The sequence below is a fragment of the Pleurodeles waltl genome, chromosome 1_2, assembly GCF_031143425.1.
Source record: "Pleurodeles waltl isolate 20211129_DDA chromosome 1_2, aPleWal1.hap1.20221129, whole genome shotgun sequence".
Taxonomy (NCBI): Eukaryota; Metazoa; Chordata; class Amphibia; order Caudata; family Salamandridae; genus Pleurodeles; species Pleurodeles waltl.
Genome location: NC_090437.1, coordinates 402249626 through 402277226, shown reverse-complemented (window position 1 = coordinate 402277226; position 27601 = coordinate 402249626). Strand labels below are relative to the sequence as shown.

The following is a 27601-nucleotide window of genomic DNA, read 5'->3' as shown; positions in this document are numbered from 1 at the left end:
TTGTGGGGAGATTGAACTTTACACGTTAGGATAGTTGTTTGAGGATGCCACTTTGCTTTCTTTTGAGGCATTACAACAGCAGCTATCTCTTCCCTATCAGAACTTTTTTAGGTTTCTCTAGCTTTAACAGTTTTTTTTCAGATTTATTGGGAAACGAGATTAACTGTGTGCAGAATATATTCCTTGAGTTCCTTATGGCTTTAACTCATAAAAGGAATATAATTTTATCCTATAAAGTAATTCTGGCAGCCGAAATCGAAGGGGGAGACAATTTATTTCGACACAGGGCTGCGAAAGTGAGTGCCTCTTTGGGGGTTAAAGTGACACCTAAGAAAATTGAAAACAGTACCAGCCTGGCAATAACAGTCCGGAATGGTTCCTGAGTCAAGGCTCATCATTTTAAGTTTCTGGACGATTTGTATATATTCCCCGCATTGACTAAATAAAATGAAGAAAAGGCAGAACAGGCAATGCTTCCAATGTGGAGTTGATGGAGAAGGTGCGGTTCACATATATGCTGCTTTCAGAAATTGAATGGCGTGGTTCGTACTGATTGCAGATGGGGCCACAAGTCGATAATACTACAGCACTCCCCTCGGATCTCACCTGCAGTAGCAGAGATCTACTTTTTCGGCATTTCCTTGGTCAGGCTAGTTTTGGCCCGGCAATGGCAATTAACCAGAGCTCCTAATCACAAAACGTGGTGGCAACATTTTTTAAATATTTGTTCACTTGAAATGCCAATTCTTCATATTGCCAGGCACAGTACCAGATTAAAGCGCATTTGGAACCCGTCAAGAGGTTCGGTGTCAAAGTCATGACCAGTCAAACCTATAGCGTATTATTCTATGGATTTTTCTTTATTGCTTGATGTACTTGTTTGTATTTTTATTGACGCATGCTGCACTTTCCAATATTTTTAACGTCTTCTATTTTGTATATCATATAATGCCCTAATGAATAATGAAAAAGAACGAAATATATTACAGTCATTTTATACAAGGAACATATTTTACCTGTTGGTTCTCGTTACCAATAACGCTGCTTCATAATTTACTAATTGCTTCCCCTAGGTATATAAAGTAATATTATTTTGGACTATGTTTTGTAGGAATAAAGCAGGTAATAATTACGTCGTCCGCTTTCAAGAAGCCTCTGGCTGCTAGGAGACGAGCAAAAGCAAAAACAAAAGGAAATTATGAAATAAAACCCACGGATAGCCAAGGAGATCAAGGTACAGTATGTGTTACTTCATTGGTTTGATATGCCAGTCAATGTGGTTCTTATCAGATCTTCAATTCCGTTCAATAGTTTTATCTTTACAGATCTTCAATTCAGTTTAATAGTTGTATATACATACTCATAATGCACATAAGATGTATTATTGTTTATTCATGAATTAATTTACTCCTGATATTAAACGTGGTGACGGAACCAGTATGGACTACTTAAGTGATCACCCATGTAGGCCTTCTACGCAGCACCTGTGGTGCGATGTGCTATACAAATGCTACAGTGTAATTCAATATATCCAGGTCAAATATGGTATTAAGCATATTAAGTGATGATTTATTTTATGGTGTGCCCGACAGGACAGTGAAACCACAAGAACAGTGACCACTAGGATATTCCTTCAAATTCAGCATCACCCACCACTGGCCAGGCAAGCCTGGACCGGTGGGATTCCCCAAGAGTTCCCTAATCTGAACCATGATTTAGACGTTTACCTTCCCATATCATCGTTCTTCACACACCACAACCACAGAACAGTGTTTACAGGTCGTCTCCTACAGTATATTTAGCAGCTCACTCCCACTCAAACTCTAACAAGCAGAGGTTCCCACCTGTTCAGCACCGCAAAATAATCCCTCACAGAAACGCGCCCTCGTGATAGCCACCTCAGGAGAAGCCATATATGATTCAATGGCCACTCCATCGAGTGGTGTCGGCTTAGTATGACAATATCTGAGCTGATGCACGGAGCAATCCTGCTGCTGGTCATCCTTTGGAGGGGAATGGAAAGCTGGCAGATTGAGTCGCCTTTGAACAGCTGATGAAAACAACTGATGAACTGGAAATGCAAACAATGGTAGAGCATGCATTTAATAGTGTGGCTCCTAAGGGTGCTAGAGCCGCGTGCTTGCAATAGAGTGGCTGCTAGTGGGATATAAAGAGCATTTGCCCAAAGCAGCAACAACAGAGAAGTTCAAAGGCAAAATTAGAGGCGCTTTAATTTTGTCAAACAAAAATGGCTGTAACTAATTCAAGTTACATTGAGCCCCTCATTGGGTACTAATATCAGTGCCCATTAATACTAGTAGTAATTGTGCTAAAAGCCCAGAAGTGACATATCAGAACCCGTCTGGCGTGATACTCAACACCTGCACCAGTATCCAGCTATGACCAACATTATTTGCCGGGTACACATTATCCCAATGTAAGGCTGCAATAAGCGAGTCTACACCTTCACCCAATAGCGCTCTCGTGCCTTATATCAATAGCAAAATATAATCGGTCCAATATCCGCTCACATTTCCCCCTAAGCTATTAGTCAATAAAACTTCCAGACACAACATAATTACAGCACACGTTCCGTGGGCCAACTATCAGAATGCACGCAGATTAGTACTACAACATTAGTTTGAAACAAGCATATCTGTCACACAACTATTAATCCACATCCTGACGTATAACACGGATGGTAAACTTCAAACAGACATGCATCATGTACTAAAGTTCGAGTAGATATTTAACATCACTGTTAGAATTCAGGTTGGTATGAAAAATGACTATTGGAGAACGGATCGTCATGGATTCTCCTGTCACACAACCAGACAGACACTGATGACATGACGTACCATGTTACATAAACCTTGAATGGAACACCGACAAATTATACAAGTATTACAGCCCTCAGAGGCCCCAATTGCCATATTATGTTAATAATCGTTGAAGGGGCGAAGGAAAGGTGGAAATGAAGTGACTACGTGCAGATAGTAATTCCAAGGAGAGCTGTGGTTGATGAGGCGAATTACTTGCAGAATTGCCTCATATGAAAGCCCAGTTGTCAGAACTCGTTTAGGGGTTATGGGGAAAGCTGGCTACTGGACAATAAACAGTGGTTTAGGGACGTTTACATCTATTGCTCTGAGACCTGAACTACTAAGGTCCTGTTAGCGCAGGTGTCTCAATAAAAATTATTAATGAGTGTTTATGTATTTTGAATAATAAGTTTAGGTAGAAAATGTAATAACGTAGAAAAATAATGCACACATTTGAAAATGTGATCACGAAGAATGGCCACCAATGTTAACAAATTGTACTAATCAATGATTAAATAATATGAAATGTTGGATAGATATTAGTCTAATGCAGTAATATGTCATATGAAGAGTTATGCAGTAAGCATTAACTTTATTAATTGTAGGCCTTAACTTAGCGAGTGTCTTGGCCTAGTTGCCAGACCTCTTGTAAAAGCTGTATTTCTTAGCATTCATTAAATAGCTGCCCAAGGCAGAATAAACTGTGAATTTCTATTGTATTGTTTAAATGTGCTCCTAACGGAAGCCTTTGTGTGTGTGAACCGACTGCTAGAAGATGATGTTCTTGCTAATGCAACATTTTATGTGTGATATGTGTGAGACTAACTTTCCCAGGACAGGAACAATGAGGATAATGACTAGAGTAGAAGCTGCAACAATATTGTTACCTTACAAGCCGGATGATGAGGACATCGCAAGACGAACCAATCAACAATATGAGAACGGAGTAATATTAGAATTCATAGATTTGAGATTTTAGTTTTATTGGACAAAGTGCAAACATATGATTAACTAACCAATAGGGACTAGGGGACAGTTTTAACAATTTTGACTTAACAACACTGTACAGTGAGAAGAGGGTCATTCATTCTGAGAGAACACAGACATTCTGCCCTTGCCTTCATGCAGTCGTTCTGCCCATATTTTTCCTGACCGAAAAGTTATTACTTTCTTATGCGTCTTTATTAGAGACATGCTTAACTTTAATGCTTAAAGACTTTGCCCTTTTAACCTTTCGCATGCCTTGGACGAGGTGACCTCATCCAAGGCACGGGAACTGGGGGGAGCGCTAGCGCTCCCCCCATGTGCACAATAGGCGGGGATGGAAGTGGAAGCCAAAAGTATCTCAGTGAGTACCCTCAGTATGAGGATAAGTTATATACCCAAGATATATGTACACAAACCAAAATTATGCAGGTAATAGCAAGAAAAATAATGCAAGCAATGTAAAGTTACAGTAGATTGCAATAGGAGCACATAGGTATAGGGGCAACACAAACCATATACTCCAAAAGTGGAATGCGAACCACAAATGGACCCCAAACCTATGTGAGCTTATAGAGGGTCGCTGGGACTGTAAGAAAACAGTGAGGGTTAGAAAATTAGCCCACCCCAAGACCCTGAAAGGTAGGTGTAAAGTGCATCTACTACCCCCAGAGAGCACAGAAGTCGTGATAGGGGGATTCTGCAGGAAGAACAAACACCAGCAATGCAACAACAGTGGATTTCCGGACCTGAGTACCTGTAAGACAAGGGGACAAAGTCCAAGAGTCGCGACAGTGTCGAGAGTGGGCAGGAGCCCAGGAAATGCCAGCTGAGGGTGCAAGGAAGCTGCCACCTGTTGGAAGAAGCTTGGAGTTCTGCAAGAAAGAAGAGGACTAGGAACTTCCCCTTTGTAGGATGGATGTCCCTCGTCGCGATGAGGCTTGCAGAGGTGTTCCCTTGCAGAAAGATTGCAAACAAGCCTTGCTAGCTGCAAGGGTCGCTGTAGAGGTTTTTGGGTGCTGCTGTGGCCCAGGGGGGACCAGGATGTTGCCACTTGGAGGAGGAGACAGAGGGGGCACCCAGCAACGTAGGGAGCCCTCAAAGAAGCAGGCAGCACCCGCAGAAGTACCTGAACAGGCACTTGGAAGAAGAGTGAACCGGAGTCCATGCTAAGGCACAAAAGGGAGTCCCATGACGCCGGAGGAAAACTCAGAAGGTTGTGCACTGCAAGTTAGAGTGTCGGGGACCCAGGCTTGGCTGTGCACGAAGGAAATCCTGGAAGAGTGCACAGGGGCCAGAGCAGGTGCAAATCACGCGGTACCCAGCAATGCAGTCTAGCGTGGGGACGCAAGGACTTACCTCCACCAAACTTGGACTGAAGAGTCACTGGACTGTGGGAGTCACTTGGACAGAGTTGCTGAGTTCCAGGGACCACGCTCGTCGTGCTGAGATGGGACCCAGAGGACCGGTGATGCAGTCTTTTGTTGCCTGCGGTTGCAGCGGGAAGATTCCGTCGACCCACAGGAGATTTCTTCAGAGCTCCTGGTGCAGAGAGGAGGCAGGCTACCCCCAGAGCATGCACCACCTGGAAAAAGTTGAGAAAGCCGGCAGGATGAAGCGATACAAGGTTGCTAGTAGTCGTCTTGCTACTTTGTTGCGGTTTTGCAGGCGTCCTGAGCAGTCAGCGGTTGATCCTTTGGTAGAAGGTGAAGAGGGAGATGCAGAGGAACTCTGATGAGCTCTTGCATTCGTTATGTGCTGAGATCCCCAAAGCAGAGACCCTAAATAGCCAGAAAAGGAGGTTTGGCTACCTAGGAAGGAGGATTGGCTACCAAGAGAGGTAAGAGCCTATCAGAAGGAGCCTCTGACGTCACCTGCTGGCACTGGCCACTCAGAGCAGTCCAGTGTGCCACAGACACCTCTGTTTCCAAGATGGAAGAGGTCTGGGACACACTGGAGGAGCTCTGGGCAGGTGCAGGTCAGGGGAGTAGTCACTCCCCTTTCCTTTGTCCAGTTTCGCACCAGAGCAGGTTTGGGGGATCCCTGAACCGGTGTAGACTGGCTTATGCAGAGATGGGCACTATCTGTGCCCATCAAAGCATTTCCAGAGGCTGGGGGGGGGGGGGGCTACTCCACCCCAGCCTTCACACCTATTTCCAAAGGGAGAGGGTGTTACACCCTCTCTCAGAGGAAGTCCTTTGTTCTGCCTTCCTGGGCCAGGGCTGCCTGGACCCCAGGAGGGCAGAAACCTGTCTGAGGGTTTGGCAGCAGCAGCAGCTGCAGTGGAGACCCCGGAAAGGCAGTTTGGCAGTACCCGGGTACTATGCTAGAGACCCGGTGGATCATGGAATTTTGGGGGGACAATTCCATGATCTTAGACATGTTACATGGCCATGTTCGGAGTTACCATTGTGACGCTGTACATAGGTAGTGACCTGTGTACAGTGCACACGTGTAATGGTGTCCTCGCACTCACAAAGTCCGGGGAATTTGCCCTGAACGATGTGGGGGCACCTTTGCTAGTGCCAGGGTGTCCACACACTAAGTAACTTTGCACCCAACCTTCACCAGGTGAAGGTTAGACATATAGGTGACTTATAAGTTACTTAAGTGCAGTGGTAAATGGCTGTGAAATAACGTGGACATTATTTCACTCAGGCTGCAGTGGCAGGCCTGTGTAAGAATTGTCAGAGCTCCCCATGGGTGGCAAAAGAAATGCTGCAGCCCATAGGGATCTCCTGGAACCCCAATACCCTGGGTACCTCAGTACCATATACTAGGGGATTATATGGGTGTACCAGTATGCCAATGTGAATTGGTAAATTTAGTCACTAGCCTGTTAGTGACAAATTTGGAAAGCAGAGAGAGCATAACCACTGAGGTTCTGGTTAGCAGAGCCTCAGTGAGACAGTTAGGCATCACACAGGGAAGACATACAGGGCACACTTATGAGCACTGGGGCCCTGGCTGGCAGGGTCCCAGTGACACATAGACTAAAACACATATATACAGTGAAATATGGGGGTAACATGCCAGGCAAGATGGTACTTTCCTACAGCGGGCCACACCGCCACATAATGAACATAATGAACGCCATCGGCGGCCCTCACTCACCGCCAGGCTGCTTCCGTCAAGCAGCCTGGCGGCGGTCGGAATCATTATCCGACAGGGCAGCGGTGCTGCCCCTGGGATAATGATTCCTCAGCCTCCAGCCTTGCCCTGGCGGGATTCCCCACCAGGGAAAGGCTGGCAGAAGGGGTGCACCGGGGCACCCCTGGGGGCCCCTGCACTGCCCATCGTGCAGGTCGCTGCCCGATTTTCCCAGCCAGGCATTCCTGTGGGCCGGCGGAAACAATGTTTCCGCCCGCTGGCCCACAGGAATGTTCTTAATACGGCCGGCGGGGATCCGGGGACGCTGGCGGTCAGTAGTTTGACCGCCAGCATGAACCGTAGTGTTCAAAATGAGGGCCTATATGTGGGAAGCCAATATCATCATGCTGTGAATCCTGGCAAAAATCTGATAGAACGCATTTCCTCCCAACTCCTGTCCATGCTGGGGGCTGATGCTAAAATCCTGGCCAAGACCCTGGCGATGCGTCTGGTGATATCCCTGGTGTGGACTGGAGTGCGGGGCAGGGTGAATTTGCACATGCTAAAGCTGGACACAGAGCTCGAAGGCCTGGGTCTGGCAGAACTGCAAATGTATTATTTCACAAGACTACTGCAGTGTTTCTCCCTGTGGTGCTCAGATGGCCTGAATATTGAGAAGGCCTTGCTAGCAGAGTGGGGCAAGGGGGCAGACCTTCCTGGGTGCCTGATGGGAAGGTTGAGGGTGCCAACTTACTGAACGTTTATTGTTCGCCAGGTCGCAGAGGTTTTGGGAACAGGCATTCATTCTAGTGCCTCATAAGGCCCCAAACACCAGCCTTCTACTCCTCCAGTGGCTTCCCTGTTTTCAGCAGATGCAATCCGGGATGGACCTAACACAGTGGTACAATGGGGATTGCTCCACGGCTGGAGATTTATACCTTAATGGCACCTTCCTCATGTTAGAGGAGACACAGGGCTGCTTTCAAAACCAACCCGGCCAGTTCCTAAAATATACTAAGATCTTTTGCACAACTTGCGAGGTCTGGACTGGGTTCCCAGTGGCACCAGATGAATTCCAGATGTTGCAGCTACTGCTGGATCTAGGCTCCTCCACAGGATGATAAGCCCTGAAGGCCACCTGTAGAGTAGATGTTATGGGGATTTGTGACAGATGGTTAGCCGACCTACCTGAGCCACTCACGGAGGGTAAGCGGAGACGAGCATTCACGCAGGTCCAGGAGGTTGCCAGCAATGTCCACTTCAAGCTCACACAATTCTCTCATTTGTGCGGCACTTACCTAACACCTCAATGGTTACATAGATTTAATGCAACACAGTCTTCAGCCTGCGTTGGTGTGGGGTGGAGCCGGCAGTATTCCTCCAGAAGATGTGAAACTGTACCAAACCGCAAACTTACTGGAATGGAATACTGTGTGAATTGCGAGGGGTCATGTGAGTCCAGGTGGAGACCTCAATTAAACACTGACTGCTTGGGGTACTGCCAAACCTGAAAAGTGATACTTTGATGAAACACAGGTTTGCCTTCTTGGTATTGGTGCTGGTTAAACCATGTATCACGGTCAACTGGATGCATCCCAGTCCCCCCACACCTGACAGGTGGAGGGCAGACTTGCTCAAATGGAGCGTGGCCAAAGAGTGTCGGTTGCGACTGGTCTGTACTGATGAAAATGCAGAGATGGACTTGCAGTTATGGGGTGACATGTTGGAAGGTCTGGTGGCTGGAGAATCACAGCCAGTCACACCCTCTGAGCGCTCACCGGTTGCAGACTCGGATGTATCCTTGGAGAGCACGTGGACAAGATCCCCAAATAAAGTAAATGACAAGTATGTGTGTCCGTATGAATGTGTGGGTACAGGTGTGTTTGTGTGAATGTACCTGTTGGCAGGAGGGTGAATGGGGGTGTGGATGTAGGGACAAATGCTAATGCCTACACATATGGGTGAGGCTAGGCGAATCCCATGGGGTTGGGCTCTAAACATCCTTTTGTTCTCCACCCCCCTTGTCCCCTCGCATGCGAGACATTTTGCCCCGCTTTCCTTGGCTGTCCCAGGCTTGCCGCCACCAGCTCCTCTCTCAATGGGGAAGGTTCCGGGGTGGATGAACGCACACTGGTTAGTTGCTACCGCTATTGTTGGTTGATCTGTATTTCATTTTTTGAGCGTTCTATGGTTGTTGTGTTAAATGTTTTGCATTCTATTTAGATGGCACACTGTTGTGCACTGTAACACATTTGCGGGATTGCATTAATAACACCAACATCCATGGCTATGTGACTAACCAGAAATGTCCAATGTGCCGAGCCTTGGCTCTAAATTTCTGGACCACTGCTTTATTAGTTTAATTTTCATTAACAGCTCTACCAAATATTATTCACTATTTCTTCTGTGTCGCTCACATGTATGCTTTCCTATTATATTGTATGCTATGCGACTGCCGACTAAGAAACACATTTCAAAGAGTCCGTAATAAACATTGCCTATGAAAAACCTGTCCAGGAAGATGTTCCTTCCCCTTCACTCAGCACTTAGACATAGGAACATCAACTATGGTCTTCTTAATCCAGTAACAATGTTATTTACAGCAGGTGGCAGGACAAGAGAGTGCAAAGACCCCCAAAAATCAGAATCCTTCCTGGACGCTATGGGCCCTTGTCCTGTGGAAACAATGCTATATGCTTGCGAGGCCAGATCAGAGAATGCAACCACACTTCTTGACATCAGGTGGCAACTCACCAGTGCCTCGACAAAGGCACAGTCACAAAGTAAGGATAGGTTAATGCTCTTGATATCTTCTTCAACTTGCACATTCGTATGCAAAGGACTTCCTGCTTATCTGCTCATAGCCAATCCTCCAAGTTCCCCTACTACCGATGCGCCTTTTAACACCCCCTAATGTGCACAAATAGAGCCCTCTCCATCTGGTTGCACAGTGTAAAAGATAACACACATTTTGTGAAGTGCAAGAAAATCCTCTCTTGCTTCAGATCTAAAAGGACAGCTATAGGTCTTCTGCAAGAGTCCATTTCCCGTCTATGGAAACAAACAACCTGAAATGGGCTTAGGTGTGCAAGGACTTCTCAGATGTTACTGGCCCAAAGGAGTTGCCATCCTCATCCATAAAATCCTACCAGCAAGACTACATAAATCCTCGATTGACCTGGAAGGTCACTATGGGGGTTATTCTAACTTTGGAGGAGGTGTTAATCCGTCCCAAAAGTGACGGAAAAGTGACGGATTTACCACCAGCCGTATTACGAGTCCATTATATCCTATGGAACTCGTAATACGGCTGGTGGTATATCCGTCACTTTACCGTCACTTTTGGGACGGATTAACACTCCTCCAAAGTTAGAATAACCCCCTATGTCTTCGTTAAATTAACTATCCAGCAGCTCATCTTATGTATTGGATCTATTTATGCACCCAACGCTAGGAAAACCCTCTTTATTGCCTTACTATATAGAATCCGAATGAAATGAGCTAAATGATACTTCTGATCGGCGATGATTAGAATTTGGCTCCTAATCTAGTACTGGACCATTCCAGCAGGCCCAATTTCAGACACAGAGCAGCTAGAGGCCTACTGAAAGTACTAAACTCAGATCACTTGCAGGTTGATCACTGGTTCATCACGCATCCAACTGACCGAGGCTACACTTTCCTATTGTCCACACCCAGAACAGCATCCAGAATGGACTATTTCTTGAATCATACCAATGTCCTTTCTAGAGGTATCAGCTGCGCAATAGGAGTTTTCAGCATCACTGACCATGCCATGATCTATCTGCAACCAGACCTGAATTTCTTAACTCCAAAAGTCAGAAACTGGAGACAAGACACTTTAAAATTGAACCATACTGAGGAAAAGAAAAAACTACTACAGTAGCTTAAAGACTCCTTACATCTTAACTCAGGATCATTTTCCTCATCACAAGACCAGGTTTGATGATGAAAGATGCGTCTGCAAGCCGCAAACACCAACATTACAAAAGTGCATTACTGGAAGTGGAAATATCCCGCCTTCAAAGTGCTAATCAGACACCTCTAATCATTGGCTGCGACTAGTGAACACCAAGAAATATGAACTAAAGTTACTACTTACTAGCAGGGCAGACAAGATGTTACATCAGTTCAAATAACTCCATTACAAACAGGGGGAAATGCTGGTAGATTCCTTGCTCTCCAGTTGAAACAAAGGGAAGTCAGGTCAGCGATTCCGACAATCTATGATGCATGCATCCTGCTCACTAATCCAAGAGATATTACCAAGTCTTTTACTGCCTTCTATTCCACACTGTACACTTCAGAAGCCCTAACTAACGATTGTGCTGAAAACTCGTTCATGGCATGAACAAAATACCTGGTGAAGATAGTTTCCTGATCGAATATTACAAAATTACAGCTAGATACTCAGTCCCGCCCCTAAAGTGTTTAGGGAACTTCGGTAGCATGCAGATTAAGACCAGAATTCAACAAAGCATTTATATCTCACATTCCCGAACCTGGGAGGGCCCCCTCTTTACTGTGGAAACTACAGGCTGATGGTTCTGATTAACTGCACCATGACATTTCTGATTAAAGTATTGCCTCATTCACCTCTTAATAAGCAAATCTCAATTGGAATTTGTTCCTAGCCAAGTAATCATATGCAAACACTTCTACACATGTGCTGGAAAACCCAAGTGTCGAGGATGAGAAATTTGCCCTCTCCCTTGATGCCAAGAAGGCTTTCAATAGTGTAGAATGGAGCTACCTTTCCTGTTTAATGTCCAGAAGACATATTGGCCCGTAGTTCCTCTAGATGACACAATGGCTACATACTTTACAAAAGGCTGTGATCAGCTGCAGTGGTTTCTTGTCAGACTCAATGACTATAGGCTGTGGCATGAGCCAAGGATGACTTCTGTCACCCTTACTCTCTTTAATAGCTCTTAACTTGCAACCGCCATATGCTATTCGGAAGACATTCAGGGAATCAACACTATAGCCATCAACCTGAAATTATGCAATTTGCAGATGATAGCCTTCTCACTATAGTTTCCCTTGAATGCTCCCTGCCAGCTTTGATGTCCACCATATCGTCCCTCTCGGAGCTCTCGAGTTAAGGAATGACCTGGATCAAAAGTGAAGTCTTACCGTTTATGGCCTACACTTCCAGGGAGGCCCTCCATACACATCTATGCTGGTCGATGTCCAAGTCCACGTCCAACTTTCAAGTGATGTTCAATGACAGCATGACTGTATTGATCGATTAAATGCATCAGGAGTTCATAAAATGGAGCAAGCTACAATTGTCACTATGGGCTTAGTCCAAACTGTGAAGATAGTTGTATTCCCAGGGTTTAACTATATCTTCAGTATGCTGCCTCTACCAGTCACTACATCACATCTTTGTCTAATATACACAGCCATTAAAAGATATATCTGGCAAGACAAGAGGTCATGATTAGCTATGTCCAAACACACTTTGCTACAATTCCAGGTGGCCTACGACTCCCAAATAGGTACCACGTTGCATAGCATCGGCTACTACAGGGGTATCATTTTAGCAAAGACCTGGAGCGTCCTGAGTGGGTACTTATGGAACGCTATATGCGGGGACGCACAATGATCGTAGGTGATATATCTGTATCGTTCTTCGCAAGCAGCAAGGACAAAATCTCTTCTGCAAGGCTACAGACAAATCAGGATGACAGGTCATAGATACCTCAGACAGAACAGCTTTATGAACGTGGAAGCCCCCCATGAAATAGTACAGCACTTGTCTAACTGGTAAACCACTATTTTGGGCAATATCTGATACTGTCTTCTAGCTGTAGATTCCTTTCCTTTGAATTCCTTGGCGTCAGAATCAAATCCAGAATCTTTGGCTGAGCAATACCCTGCGCTTGCCATTGGGTGGTGTCGTTCGGATCCCCGTGCATCACCCAGCTCCGCGTGGCTTCGTCAGCATTGTTGGAGCCGTCTGTGACGTCATGGTCGCCTATAAAGGCACTACTCTGACGCACGTATGTTAGTTCTTTTCCTTCTGCGCCGGTTAAGCCCAGGTCCAGGATCAAGCTACCCTTTGCCTTTTTTGGCAAGCCTTTTTACAACAGTTTTGTCGAAGATTTTGACGTGTCTGTGCGAGAAATGTTGTCTAGGAAGACGGGGTTTAAGCTGTGTTGTGCCTGCCATCGTGCCATGTCGGTGATGGACCCCCATCAGGTGCTTCTGGTGCCTCGACAGAGACCACAGCTCAAAGTCGTACTTCGACTGCGAGCCATGGTCCAAAGGCTTTGAAAGAGCGGTCTCTAAAGCTCATGGTGTAGGAAAGTACCATCTTGCCTGGCATGTTACCCCCATTTTTCACATGTATGTAAGTTTGTTTTTGCCTGTCTCACTGGGATCCTGCTAGCCAGGACACCAGTGCTCAGAGCTTGTGGCCTGAATGTGTGTATCTGTGTAGTGACGAACTGTGCCAATGAGGCTCTGCTAACCAGAACCTCAGTGCTTATGCTCTCTCTGCCTTTAAAATTGTCACTATAGGCTAGCGACCATTTTCACCAATTCTAATTGGCACACTGGAACACCCTTATAATTCCCTAGTATATGGTACCTAGGTATCCCAGGGTATTGGGGTTCCAGGAGATCCCTATGGGCTGCAGCATTTCTTTTGCCACCTATAGGGAGCTCAGGCAAACCTTACACAGGACTGCCACTACAGCCTGAGTGAAATAATGCACACGTTATTTCACAGCCATTTTTTACTGCACTTAAGTAACTTATTAGTCACCTATATATCTAGTCTTCACTTAGTGAAGGTTAGAAGCAAAGTTACTACGTGTGAGGGCACCCTGGCACTAGCCAAAGGTGCCCCCACATAGTTCAGAGCAATTTCCCTGGACTTTGTGAGTGTGGGGACACCATTACACGTGTGCACTAAGTATAGGTCAATACCTATATGTAGCTTCACAATGGTAACTTCAAATATGACCATGTAACATGTTTAAGATCATAGAATGGTCCCCCCATAACAAATCTGGTATTGGAGTGCCAATCCCATGCATCCCCGGGGCTCCACCACGGTCCCCGGGTATTGCCAAACCAGCTCTCTGGGGTTTTCTCTGCAGCTACCGCTGCTGCCAACCTACAGACAGGCTTCTGCCCTCCTGGGGTCTGGGCAGCCCAGTCCCAGGAAAGCAGAACAAAACATTTCCTCTGAGAGAGGGTGTTACACCCTCTCCATTTGGAAATAGGTGTTAAGGGCTGGGGAGGAGTAGCCTCTCCCAGCCTCTGAAAATGCTTTGAAGGGCACAGACGGTGCCCTCTCTGCATAAGCCAGTCTACACCGGTTCAGGGAACCTCCAGTCCCTGCTCTGGCGTGAAACTGGACAAAGGAAAGGGGAGTGACCACTCCCTGTTCATCACCACCCCAAGGGTGTTGCCCAGTGCTCCTCCAGTGTGTCCCAGACCTCTGCTATCTTGAATCCAGAGGTGTGAGGGCACAGTGGAGGCCTCTGAGTGGCAAGTGCCAGCAGGTGACATCAGAGACCCTTCCTGATAGGTGCTTACCTGACTCGGTGGCCAATCCTCCTCTGAGGGCTATTTACGGTCTCAGCAGTGGGCTTTTCCTCAGATAACGACATGCAAGAATTCACCAGAGTTCCTCTGCATCTCCCTCTTTGACTTCTGCCAAAGATTGACCGCTGACTGCTCCAGGACGCGTGCAAAACTGCAACAAAGTAGCAAGAAAACTACCAGCGACATTGTAGCGCCTCATCCTGCCGGCTTTCTCGACTGTTTCCTGGTGGTGCATGCTCTGGGGGCTTTCTGCCTTCACCCTGCACTGGAAGCCAAGAGAAATCTCCCCAGTGGGTCAACGGAATCTTCCCCCCGCTCCAGTAGGCACCAAACTTCAGCATCACTGGTACTCTGGGACCCCTCTCACCCTGACAAGCGTGGCCCCTGGAACACAGGTGGTAGACCCAAGTGACCCAGACTGTCCAGTAGTCCAACAGTCCAAATTTGGAGAAGGTAAGTCCTTGCCTCCCCTCTCCAGACAGTAATCCTGTGTACTGCGTGAACTGCAGCTGCTAGGGTTTCTGTGCACTTTTGCAAGGAATCCTTCGTGCACAGCCTAGCCCAGGTCCCCAGCACTCCGTCCTGCATTGCTCAACTCGCTGAATTGACCGCCGGCTTCGTGGGACCCTCCTTTGTAGTGTTGAGACGACTGCTGTGCTCAGTTTTCTTGAACCTGTGTTCAAGTACTTCTGCGGGTGCTGCATTCTTGTGCGTGGGCTCTCTGTGTTGCTGAGGGCCCCCTCTGTCTCCTCTTCCAAGTGGCGCCTCCTGGTCCTGCCTGGGCAGCACCCTTTTTCTTCAACCGTGACCTTTGCAGCTTGCAAGGCTTGTTTGCGGTCTTTCTCCAAAGAAACAGCGCTGCATCCTCCAACACTCCGTGCAACATCTTCTGCACAAATGAGAAGCTCCTGGCACCTTTCGTTGTTGCAGAATCTTCAGCTTCTTCCATCTGGAGGCAGCCATTTTGCACCTTCATCCGGGGTTTAGTGGGCTGCTGCCCCCCCTGGACACTTTCGTGACTCTTGGACTTGGCCCCCTTACTTTAAAGGTCCTCAGGTCCAGGAATCCATCTACAGTACTTTGTAGTCTGTTGTGGTAGTTGCAGAATCTCCTATCACGACTTTTGTGTGTTTCTGTGGAAGTAGTATCAATTTACTCCTACTTTTCAGGGTCTTGGGGTGGGGTATCTTGGACACCCTTAGTGTTTTCTTACACTCCCAGCGACCCTCAACACACTACACTAGGCCAGGGGTCCCCAAGTGGTTCGCATTCCACTTTCTTAGTACATAGTTTGTGTTGCCCCTAGGCCTATTGCATCCTATTATATTCTACAGTGTTTGCACTACTTTTCTAACTGTTTACTTACCTGATTTTGGTTTGTGTGTATATTTGGTGTATTTTACTTACCTCCTAAGGGAGTATATCCTCTGAGATATTTTTGGCACATTGTCACTAAAATAAAGTACCTTTATTTTTAGTAACTCTGATTTTTGTGTTTCTTATGATATAGTACCTATATGATATAAGTGGTACAGGAGGAGCTTTGCATGTCTCCTAGTTCAGCCTAAGCTGCTCTGTTATAGCTACCTCTATCAGCCTAAGCTGCTAGAACACTACTAATCTGCTACTAAGGGATAACTGGACCTGGCACAAGGTGTAAGTACCATCAGGTACCCACTATAAGCCAGGCCAGCCTCCTGCATTGGTGGCAGAGGTGGGATAAGTACTTATAACTGCTTTACCACTTTGTCATTGGTGCTTTTCAAAAGAAAAACATATTCCAAATACTTACAAATATACACAGTTAACCTAAACAGTGTAACTCTCTTTCTGAAAACTTTCTAAAAAGTTTCTAAAAGTTTTGAAACGTTTGAAAACGTTTTTCTCTTTTATTTAAAAAGTTGGCCAGCCTCCTACACATGGCAGCCCAGCAGTTGGCTTTGGTTGGCGTGACTCCTAGGAGGTCACTTTCCTGCTCGAGGAGGAGGAGGTCGCGGGAACGCTCCAGGAGCCCCAAGTCCTCTCCTTTGAACTCAAGGTCCTTGGGCACTCGGGGAAGAGCCACAAGAAGTAGAAGTTCAAGTGGACTTTGAATTTGCCATGGCCGTCAGCTGACGAGGTGTCACAGGAAAATTGGCTGCCACCATCGACCAGCTCCTACCGACCCTAATTTCCTCACCCACAACCCCACTCTGGAGAGCTTGGTGGTCCAAGCCTCCACATCCCATGGTGCCTTCCATTCCACTCCCCCGGGTAGGGAATCCAAGAGGCTGGACCAACTTGGGAAGAAAATGTTTTCTTCCTCCAGCCTGGCATTGAGGTCCTTAAACACCTCATGCCTATTGGGCCGTTTTTCACATACTTTATGGGATACGGTGGCAGAGGTGCTGCCCCAGGTCCCGGAGGGTGTATGGGACACTCTCACTCAGGCTGTCAAGGATGGGAGAGATGCAGACAAGTTTATAATTCGGTGTGGTTTGGTCACGTCTGACTCGCTGGGCAGGGCGATTTTATCGACAGTGGCCCTTCGTCGGCACACCTGGCTTCAGACTACTGGCTTTTCGGGGGATGTCCAGGCAAATCTGATGGACATGCCCTTTGATGGCTCAGGTTTTTTTGGAGTGAAGGCAGACCCAGCGCTTGAGCGGTTCAGGGACTCTCAAGCTACGGCCAGATCCTTGGGCCTCTTGGCACCTGCTCGCCAGCAGTCTGCCTTTCATCCCTTTTGAGGCTTCAGTAGGGGCGGGGTACCAGGCCAACCACGGGTCAGCCACCGTCCTCCAGCTTCACAGCATCCAGTCCGAGGACGAGGTCATGTTATTTTCAGACCCAAAGGGTCTAGCCAGAGGTCGGCCACCACCCAGCCCCCCTCTTCCACAACGCCCAAACCCTCCTAGTATGGTTCTGCAAGACCATGCTCATCCAGTTGAAGGGAGGATTCGATTTCATCTCCCTCACTTGTGGCCCATAACAAATGGGTCTTGCAGATCATACAGAAGGGCTATTCCCCCCCTTCCAGTCTTTCCCTCCCTCTATCCCTCCATTGAAAGAACGGCTGATGGAGGATCATTTAATCTTAATCTGCGAGGATGTTACAGCTCTCTTGCCCAAAGAAGCCATAGAAAGTGTCCCAATGTCAAAAGTAGGCAGTGGTTGTTATTCCCACTACTTTCTGATTCCAAAAAAGAACAAGGGTCTTTGACCTATCTTGGATTTAAGGAACGTCAATCTCTTCCTCAAAAAGGAGAAATTCAAGATTCTCACTGTTGCTCAGGTCTTGTCTGCTCTAGACCAAGGAGACTGGATGGTAGCGCTGGACTTTCAGGATGCGTATTTTCACATCCCCATTTTGCCTGCCCACAGGGGTTACTTGCAGTTCAAGGTGAGCCACGAGCACTTTCAGTTTATCATGCTACCCTTCAGTCCCACCAGTACCCTCGGATGTTCACCAAGGTGATGGCGGTGGTGTTAGTTCATCTGTGCAGGTTAGGGATTTCAGTCTTCCGCTACCTCGACGACTGGCTGTTAAAGGGTCCTACACCCCAGTCTCTCGTCACCCACTTTCAGACTACGGCAGACCTCCTGCATTCGCTGGGGTTCAGTATAAACGTGCTGAAGTCATACTTGACTCCCTCTCAGAAGCTCCCTTTCATCTGGGCTGTTCTGGACACAGTGCAGTTTCGGGTTTATCCTCCTGAGCAGCGAGTCCAGGATATTCAGGTTATGAAACCGATGTTTTGGCCTCTATCTTAGATTTCAGTTAGACAGACTCTGAGGCTGTTGGGACTCATGGCTTCCTGCATCATGTTAGTCAAACATGCCAAATGGCATATGAGGGCTCTGCAGTGGGACCTAAATTTCCAGTTGGCACAGTATCACAGAAATCTTACTGACACGGTTCAGATCTCGGAGGGAACTGCAAAAGACCTGAAGTGGTGGTTGTAGGAAAGTACCATCTTGCCTGGCATGTTACTCCCATATTTCACTGTATATATGTTGTTTTAGTCTATGTGTCACTGGGACCCTGCCAGGCTGGGCCCCAGTGCCCATAAGTATTTGCCCTGTATATGTTCCCTGTGTGATGACTAACTGTCTCACTGAGGCTCTGCTAACCAGAACCTCAGTGGTTATGCTCTCTCTGCTTTCCAAATTGTCACTAACAGGCTAGTGACCAATTTCACCAATTCACATTGGCATACTGGAACACCCATATAATTCCCTAGTATATGGTACTGAGGTACCCAGGGTATTGGGGTTCCAGGAGATCCCTATGGGCTGCAGCATTTCTTTTGCCACCCATAGGGAGATCTGACAATTCTTACACATGCCTGCCAGTGCAGCCTGAGTGAAATAACGTCCACGTTATTTCACAGCCATTTACCACTGCACTTAAGTAACTTATAAGTCACCTATATGTCTAACCTTCACCTGGTGAAGGTTGGGTGCAACGTTACTTAGTATGTGGGCACCCTGGCACTAGCCAAGGTGCCCCCACATTGTTCAGGGAAAATTCCCCGGACTTTGTGAGTGCGGGGACACCATTACACGCGTGCACTATACATAGGTCACTACCTATGTATAGCGTCACAATGGTAACTCCGAACATGGCCATGTAACATGTCTAAGATCATGGAATTGTCACCCCAATGCCATTCTGGCATTGGGGAGACAATTCCATGATCCTCCGGGTCTCTAGCACAGAACCCGGGTACTGCCAAACTGCCTTTCCGGGGTCTCCACTGCAGCTGCTGCTGCTGCCAACCCCTCAGACAGGTTTCTGCCCTCCTGGGGTCCAGGCAGCCCTGGCCCAGGAAGGCAGAACAAAGGATTTCCTCTGAGAGAGGGTGTAACACCCTCTCCCTTTGGAAATAGGTGTGATGGCTGGGGAGGAGTAGCTTCCCCCAGCCTCTGGAAATGCTTTGATGGGCACAGATGCTGCCCATCTCTGCATAAGCCAGTCTACACCGGTTCAGGGATCCCCCAGCCCTGCTCTGGCGCAAAACTGGACAAAGGAAAGGGGAGTGACCACTCCCCTGACCTGCACCTCCCAGGGGAGGTGCCCAGAGCTCCTCCAGTGTGCCCCAGACCTCTGCCATCTTGCTGGCACACTGGACTGCTCTGAGTGGCCAGTGCCAGCAGGTGACGTCAGAGACTCCTTCCTTTAGGGTCTCTGCTTTGGGGAATTCTTCAGATAACGAATGCAAGAGCTCACCAGAGTTCCTCTGCATCTCCCTCTTCACCTTCTGCCAAAGGATCGACCGCTGACTGCTCAGGACGCCTGCAAAACCGCAACAAAGTAGCAAAGACGACTACTAGCAACCTTGTATCGCTCATCCTGCCGGCTTTCTCGACTGTTTCTAGGTGGTGCATGCTCTGAGGGTAGCCTGCCTCCTTCTTGCACCAGGAGCTCTGCAGAAATCTCCCGTGGGTCGACGGAATCTTCCCCCTGCAACCGCAGGCAACAAAAGACTGCATCACCGGTCCTCTGGGTCTCCTCTCAGCACGACGAGCGTGGTCCCTGGAACTCAGCAACTCTGTCCAAGTGACTCCCACAGTCCAGTGACTCTTCAGTCCAAGTTTGGTGGAGGTAAGTCCTTGCCTCCCCACGCTAGATTGCATTGCTGGGTACCGCGTGATTTGCAGCTGCTCCGGCTCCTGTGCCCTCTTCCAGGATTTCCTTCGTGCACAGCCAAGCCTGGGTCCCGACACTCTAACCTGCAGTGCACAACCTTCTGAGTTGTCCTCCGGCATCGTGGAACTCCCTGTTGTGACTTCTCGTGGACTCCGGTTCACTCTTCTTCCAAGTGCCTATTCCGGTACTTCTGCGGGTGCTGCCTGCTTCTGTGAGGGCTCCCTGACTTGCTGGGCGTCCCCTCTGTCTCCTCATCCAAGTGGCGACATCCTGGTCCCTCCTGGGCCACAGCAGCATCCAAAAACCCTAACCGCGACCCTTGCAGCTAGCAAGGCTTGTTTGCGGTCTTTCTGCGAGCTTCTTCACGACGTGGGACATCCATCCTCCAAAGGGGAAGTTCCTAGTCCTCTTTGTTCTTGCAAAACACCAAGCTTCTTCCATCCGGTGGCAGCTTCCTTGCACCCACAGCTGGCATTTCCTGTGCTCCTGCCCACTCTCGACACTGTCGCGACTCTTGGACTTGGTTCCCTTGTCTTACAGACACTCAGGTCCGGAAATCCACTGTTGTTGCATTGCTGGTGTTGGTTTTCCTTGCAGAATCCCCCTATCACGACATCTGTGCTCTCTGGGGGTTGTAGGTGCACTTTACACCTACATTACAGGGTCTTAGGGTGGGCTATTTTATTAACCCTCACTGTTTTCTTACAGTCCCAGCGACCCTCTACAAGCTCACATAGGTTTGGGGTCCATTCGTGCTTCGCATTCCACTTTTGAAGTATATGGTTTGTGTTGCCCCTATACCTATGTGCTCCTATTGCAATCTATTGTAACTTTTCACTGCTTGCATTACTTCCTTTTGCTATTACTGCATATTTTTGGTATTGTGTACATATATCTTGTGTATATTTCTCATCCTTATACTGAGGGTACTCACTGAGATACTTTTGGCATGTTGTCATAAAAATAAAGTACCTTTATTTTTAGTATATCTGTGTATTGTGTTTTCTTATGATATTGTGCATATGACACCAGTGGTATAGTAGGAGCTTTACATGTCTCCTAGTTCAGCCTAAGCTGCTTTGCCATAGCTACCTTCTATCAGCCTAAGCTGCTAGAAACACCTCTTCTACACTAAGAAGGGATAACTGGAACTGGCACAAGGTGTAAGTACCTCTGGTACCCACTACAAGCCAAGCCAGCCTCCTACATTGGTTGTGCAGCGGTGGGATAAGTACTTGTAACTACTTACCACTTTGTCATTTTGTACTTTTCATAAGAGAATAATATACAAAACAAGTTCAGTGTATGTACACCTAACCAAAAAGTTTTGCTTTTCTTCTCTTACACTTTCTACTAAGTGCTGAAAAGTACTCCTAAACTTTCTAAAAGTTTCAAAAAGTTTCAAAAAGTTTTTTCCTGTTCTTTAAAAAGTCCTGAAACTTTTTCTCTCTTCTCACTGTCTCTAAACCTTCTTCTATCATGTCTGATGTAGGTACTGCTCTTAAATTGGTCAATACCACTTATGACAATTTAAACTTCAAGAGCCTAAGGAGTCTCTGCATTGATAGAGGTTTAGTGATAGGAAAGAACCCTTCTAGAGAATTTCTGTATAACATGCTCATTGAGAATGATAAGTCCCTAGCTGGCACTTCAACTGAGAAGATAGTAGATAGCTCACATTCCGACTCAGGGGAACCCCTTGAGGGAGGTGTGGATGGTCCTCTTCCAAATCTGCCCATCAGCAGACTTCAGAGCAATGCTGGTAGTAATAGAAGCTTCCATCATAGTAGGGATGTTTTTGTTCCTGGAGGCCAGGTTGTTAGAGTCCAAACTGTTAGGGACAGACTCCCTCTGTTATTTCCAATTTGTCCTCAGTGTCTAAACATTCCCAACCCACCCACCCTGAAGACAACATGTTAGAAAGGGAACTCAAAAAGTTGAAAGTGGAAGAAACCAGACTGAAGCTTAAACAGCAACAGCTGCCTCTAGACAGGGAATCCCTAGACCTGGAGAAGGAGAGACATAGATTGGGGTTAGGACCCCATGGTGGCAGCAGCAGTATTCCTGATAATAATCCTGTTAGAGAGCATGATTCCAGGAATCTGCACAAGATAGTTCCCCCTTACAAGGAGGGGGATGACATCAACAAGTGGTTTGCTGCACTTGAGAGGGCCTGTATGGTACAGGGGGTCCCTCAAAGGCAGTGGGCTGCTATATTGTGGCTATCTTTCAATGGAAAGGGTAGGGATAGGCTCCTTACTGTTAGAGAAAGTGATGCTAACAATTTTGCAGTTTTGAAGGATGCACTCTTGGATGGATTTGGCTTAACCACTGAACAATACAGGATTAAGTTCAGAGACACCAGAAAAGAGTCCTCACAAGACTGGATAGACTTTGTTGACTGTTCAGTGAAGGCCTTGGAGGGGTGGTTACATGGCAGTAAAGTTTCTGACTATGAAAGCCTGTATAATCGTATTCTGAGAGAGCATATTCTGAATAACTGTGTGTCTGACTTGTTACACCAATATCTAGTGGACTCAGATCTGACCTCTCCCCAAGAATTGGGACAGAAGGCAGACAAATGGGTCAGAACAAGAGTGAACAGAAAAGTTCATACATGGGCTGACAAGGATGGCAAGAAGAAGGATGGTAAGTCTTCTGACAAGGGTGGGAACAAATCTAAAACTGAGTCTTCATCAGGCCCACAAAAATCCTCTGGTGGGGGTGGTGGGTCCAAATCCTCTTCAAATCAAGTAAAAAAGCCTTGTTATTTATGTAAAGTAAAAGGCCATTGGACAACTGATGCCAGTTGTCCAAAGAAAAACACCAAACCTCCCACTACCACAACCCCAACTGCAAACTCTAGTGCCCCTAGTAATAGCAGTGGTGGTGGGAGCAAACCTACTAATAGCCAATCCAAGGGAGTAGCTGGGCTCACTTTTGGTCATTTAGTTGGGGTTGGTCTTGTTAGGGAGACCACAGAGGCTGTGTTAGTCTCTGAAGGTGCCATTGATTTGGCCACCTTGGTTTCTTGTCCCCTTAATATGGATAAGTACAAGCAACTTCCTCTAATAAATGGTGTTGAGGTTCAGGCCTACAGGTACACAGGTGCCAGTGTTAAAATGGTGATAGAGAAACTGGCACACCCTGAACAACACCGACTTGGTCACCAGTACCAAGTGACAGACGCTCATAACAACACTCTTAGCCACCCCATGGCTGTTGTGAATCTCAACTGGGGGGGGGGTTACTGGTCCAAAGAAAGTTGTGGTTGCTTCAGATTTACCTGTAGACTGTCTACTAGGAAATGATTTAGAGACATCAGCTTGGGCAGAAGTGGAGTTGGAGGCTCATGCAGCAATGCTGGGCATTCCTGGGCATATTTTTGCTTTGACAAGGGCTCAGACCAAAAAGCAAAAAGGACAGGGTGCCTTGGATCCTGGAACAATGGACCAAGTGCTCCCTAAAGCTAGTGGTAGCAAGGGTAAATCCCTACCCACTATCCCTCCGTCTACAGATGATTCTCCTTCTGAGGAAGAAGAATTTCCTCCCTGTGCAGAACCTTCACCAGATGAGCTAGCAGCAGACACTGCTGAGCTTTTGGGTGGAGGGGGGCCTGCCAGGGAAGAGCTGAGTGTGGCACAGCAATCCTGTCCCACATTAGAGGGTCTCAGACAGCAAGCTGTCAAGCAGCAAAATGTGAATGTCAGTGACTCACATAGAGTTTACTGGGAGGACAACCTCTTGTACACAGAGGCAAGGGACCCAAAACCTGGAGCAGCCAGGAGATTGGTCATTCCCCTGCAGTACAGAGAGTTCCTCCTAACTCTGGCACATGGCATTCCTTTGGCTGGGCATTTGGGCCAGATCAAAACATGGGAAAGGCTTGTCCCCCTGTTTCACTGGCCTAGGATGTCAGAGGACACAAAAGATTTCTGTAAATCTTGCGTGACCTGCCAAGCCAGTGGCAAGACTGGTGGCACACCAAAGGCTCCCCTTATTCCACTACCTGTGGTTGGGGTTCCCTTGGAAAGGGTAGGGGTTGACATAGTTGGCCCCCTTGACCCTCCTACTGCTTCAGGCAATAGGTTTATCTTGGTGGTAGTGGACCATGCCACAAGATATCCTGAAGCAATTCCTCTAAGGACCACTACAGCACTTGCAGTGGCAAAAGCCCTCCTGGGAATCTTTTCCAGGGTGGGTTTTCCAAAAGAGGTTGTATTAGACAGGGGTAGCAACTTTATGTCTGCATACTTGAAGGCTATGTGGAAGGAATGTGGTGTAACATACAAATTCACCACACCTTATCATCCACAGACAAATGGACTGGTAGAGAGGTTTAATAAAACCCTCAAAGGAATGATAATGGGACTCCCTAAAAAACTCAGGAGGAGATGGGATGTCCTGTTACCTTGCCTCCTTTTTGGTTACAGGGAGGTACCCCAGAAAGGAGTGGGCTTCAGCCCCTTTGAACTCCTATTTGGGCACCCTGTAAGAGGTCCACTAACACTTGTGAAGGAGGATTGGGAACAACCTTTAAAAGCTCAGAAACAGGACATAGTGGACTATGTACTTGGCCTAAGATCCAGAATGGCCGAGTACATGAAAAAGGCCAGTAAAAACCTTCAGGCCAGCCAAGAGCTCCAGAAGCAATGGCATGACCAGAAGGCTGTTCTGATTCAGTACCAACCAGGACAGAAGGTGGGGGTATTGGAGCCTGTGGCCCCAAGAGCACTCCAAGACAAATGGAGTGGACCCCACCTCATTGTTGAAAAGAAGGGCGAGGTCACCTACTTGGTTGACCTGGGCACTGCCAGGAGTCCCCTTAGGGTGATTCATGTTAACCGCCTAAAACCCTACTATGACAGGGCTGATCTCACCCTGCTCATGGCAACGGATGAAGGACAGGAAGAAGAGAGTGACCCTCTCCCTGATCTCTTCTCTTCCACTGAAGATGATGCTTTAGTGGAAGGTGTAGTTTTGGCAGATTGTCTTACTGCAGAGTAGTAAGACAACTGCATAAATCTCCTTGGACAGTTTTCGGAACTCTTTTCAACTGTGCCACGCACCACATCTTGGTGTGAACACGCAATTGATACTGGAGACAGCTTGCCTGTCAAAAGTAAAATCTATAGGCAGCCTGACCATGTCAGGGACTGCATAAAGCAAGAAGTTCAGAAAATGCTTGATCTAAGAGTGGTTGAACATTCTGAAAGCCCATGGGCCTCTCCTGTGGTGCTTGTACCAAAGCCTCACTCAAAAGATGGAAAAAGGGAGATGAGGTTTTGTGTAGATTACAGAGGTCTCAACCAGGTAACAAAAACTGATGCTCACCCTATACCCAGGGCAGATGAGCTCATAGATACACTGGCATCTGCCAAGTATCTAAGCACCTTTGATTTGACTGCAGGGTATTGGCAAATCAAATTGTCAGAGGATGCTAAAGCTAAAACTGCATTTTCAACTATAGGAGGGCACTACCAATTTACAGGGATGCCCTTTGGGTTGAAAAATGCACCTGCCACTTTTCAGAGGTTGGTGAATACAGTCCTGCAAGGGTTGGAGGCTTTTAGTGCAGCATATCTAGATGATATAGCTGTCTTTAGCTCCACCTGGGATGATCACCTGGTCCACCTGTGGAAAGTTTTAGAGGCCCTGCAAAAGGGAGGCCTCACTATCAAGGCTTCAAAGTGCCAGATAGGGCAGGGAAAGGTGGTTTATCTGGGACACCTGGTAGGTGGAGAACAGATTGCACCACTTCAGGGGAAAATCCAGACAATCATGGATTGGGTTCCCCCTACAACACAGACCCAGGTGAGATCCTTCCTAGGCCTCACTGGGTATTACAGGAGATTCATTAAAAACTATGGCTCCATTGTAGCCCCACTTAAAGATCTCACTAGCAAAAAGATGCCTAAAAAAGGTATTGTGGACAGCTAGCTGTCAGAAAGCTTTTGAGGAGCTCAAACAGGCCATGTGCACTGCACCCGTCCTAAAAAGCCCATGTTACTCCAAGAAATTAATTGTTCAAACTGATGCATCTGAATTAGGGGTAGGGGCAGTCTTATCACAACTTAACTCTGAGGGCCAGGATCAACCAGTTGCTTTTATCAGCAGAAGGTTGACCCCTAGAGAAAAGTGTTGGTCTGCCATTGAGAGGGAGGCCTTTGCTGTGGTCTGGGCACTGAAGTGTCACTGGGACCCTGCCAGGCAGGGCCCCAGTGCTCATAAGTATGTGCCCTGTATGTGTTCCCTGTGTGATGACTAACTGTCTCACTGAGGCTCTGCTAACCAGAACCTCAGTGGTTATGCTCTCTCTGCTTTCCAAATTGTCACTAACAGGCTAGTGACCAATTTCACCAATTCACATTGGCATACTGGAACACCCATATAATTCCCTAGTATATGGTACTGAGGTACCCAGGGTATTGGGGTTCCAGGAGATCCCTATGGGCTGCAGCATTTCTTTTGCCACCCATAGGGAGATCTGACAATTCTTACACAGGCCTGCCAGTGCAGCCTGAGTGAAATAACGTCCACGTTATTTCACAGCCATTTACCACTGCACTTAAGTAACTTATAAGTCACCTATATGTCTAACCCTCACCTGGTGAAGGTTGGGTGCAAAGTTACTTAGTGTGTGGGAACCCTGGCACTAGCCAAGGTGCCCCCACATTGTTCAGGGCAAATTCCCCGGACTTTGTGAGTGCGGGGACACCATTACACGCGTGCACTATACATAGGTCACTACCTATGTATAGCGTCACAATGGTAACTCCGAACATGGCCATGTAACATGTCTAAGATCATGGAATTGTCACCCCGAATGCCATTCTGGCATTGGGGAGACAATTCCATGATCCCCCGGGTCTCTAGCAGAGAACCCGGGTACTGCCAAACTGCCTTTCCGGGGTCTCCACTGCAGCTGCTGCTGCTGCCAACCCCTCAGACAGGTTTCTGCCCTCCTGGGGTCCAGGCAGCCCGGGCCCAGGAAGGCAGAACAAAGGATTTCCTCTGAGAGATGGTGTAACACCCTCTCCCTTTGGAAATAGGTGTGATGGCTGGGGAGGAGTAGCTTCCCCCAGCCTCTGGAAATGCTTTGATGGGCACAGATGCTGCCCATCTCTGCATAAGCCAGTCTACACCGGTTCAGGGATCCCCCAGCCCTGCTCTGGCGCGAAACTGGACAAATGAAAGGGGAGTGACCACTCCCCTGATCTGCACCTCCCAGGGGAGGTGCCCAGAGCTCCTCCAGTGTGCCCCAGACCTCTGCCATCTTGGAAACAGAGGTGTGGCTGGCACACGGGGCTGCTCTGAGTGGCCAGTGCCAGCAGGTGACGTCAGAGACTCCTTCTGATAGGCTCTTACCTCTCTTAGTAGCTTAGTAGCCAATCCTCCTTCCTAGGTAGCCAAACCTCCTTTTCTGGCTATTTATGGTCTCTGCTTTGGGGAATTCTTCAGATAACGAATGCAAGAGCTCACCAGAGTT

The 27601-nt window shown here is 47.5% G+C and overlaps 1 protein-coding gene across 7 annotated transcripts in view; it reads left to right on the top strand.

Moving 5' to 3' along the window:
- LOC138300566 (uncharacterized) overlaps positions 1-27601 on the top strand; it is a 960785-nt gene that overhangs the window by 666844 nt on the left and 266340 nt on the right. For all 7 annotated transcript variants that reach the window (XM_069240117.1, XM_069240136.1, XM_069240146.1 and 4 more), the window contains one exon: positions 1112-1234. In XM_069240117.1, the coding sequence (XP_069096218.1) occupies positions 1112-1234 (123 nt within the window). The remainder of the gene's footprint in view (positions 1-1111; positions 1235-27601) is intronic.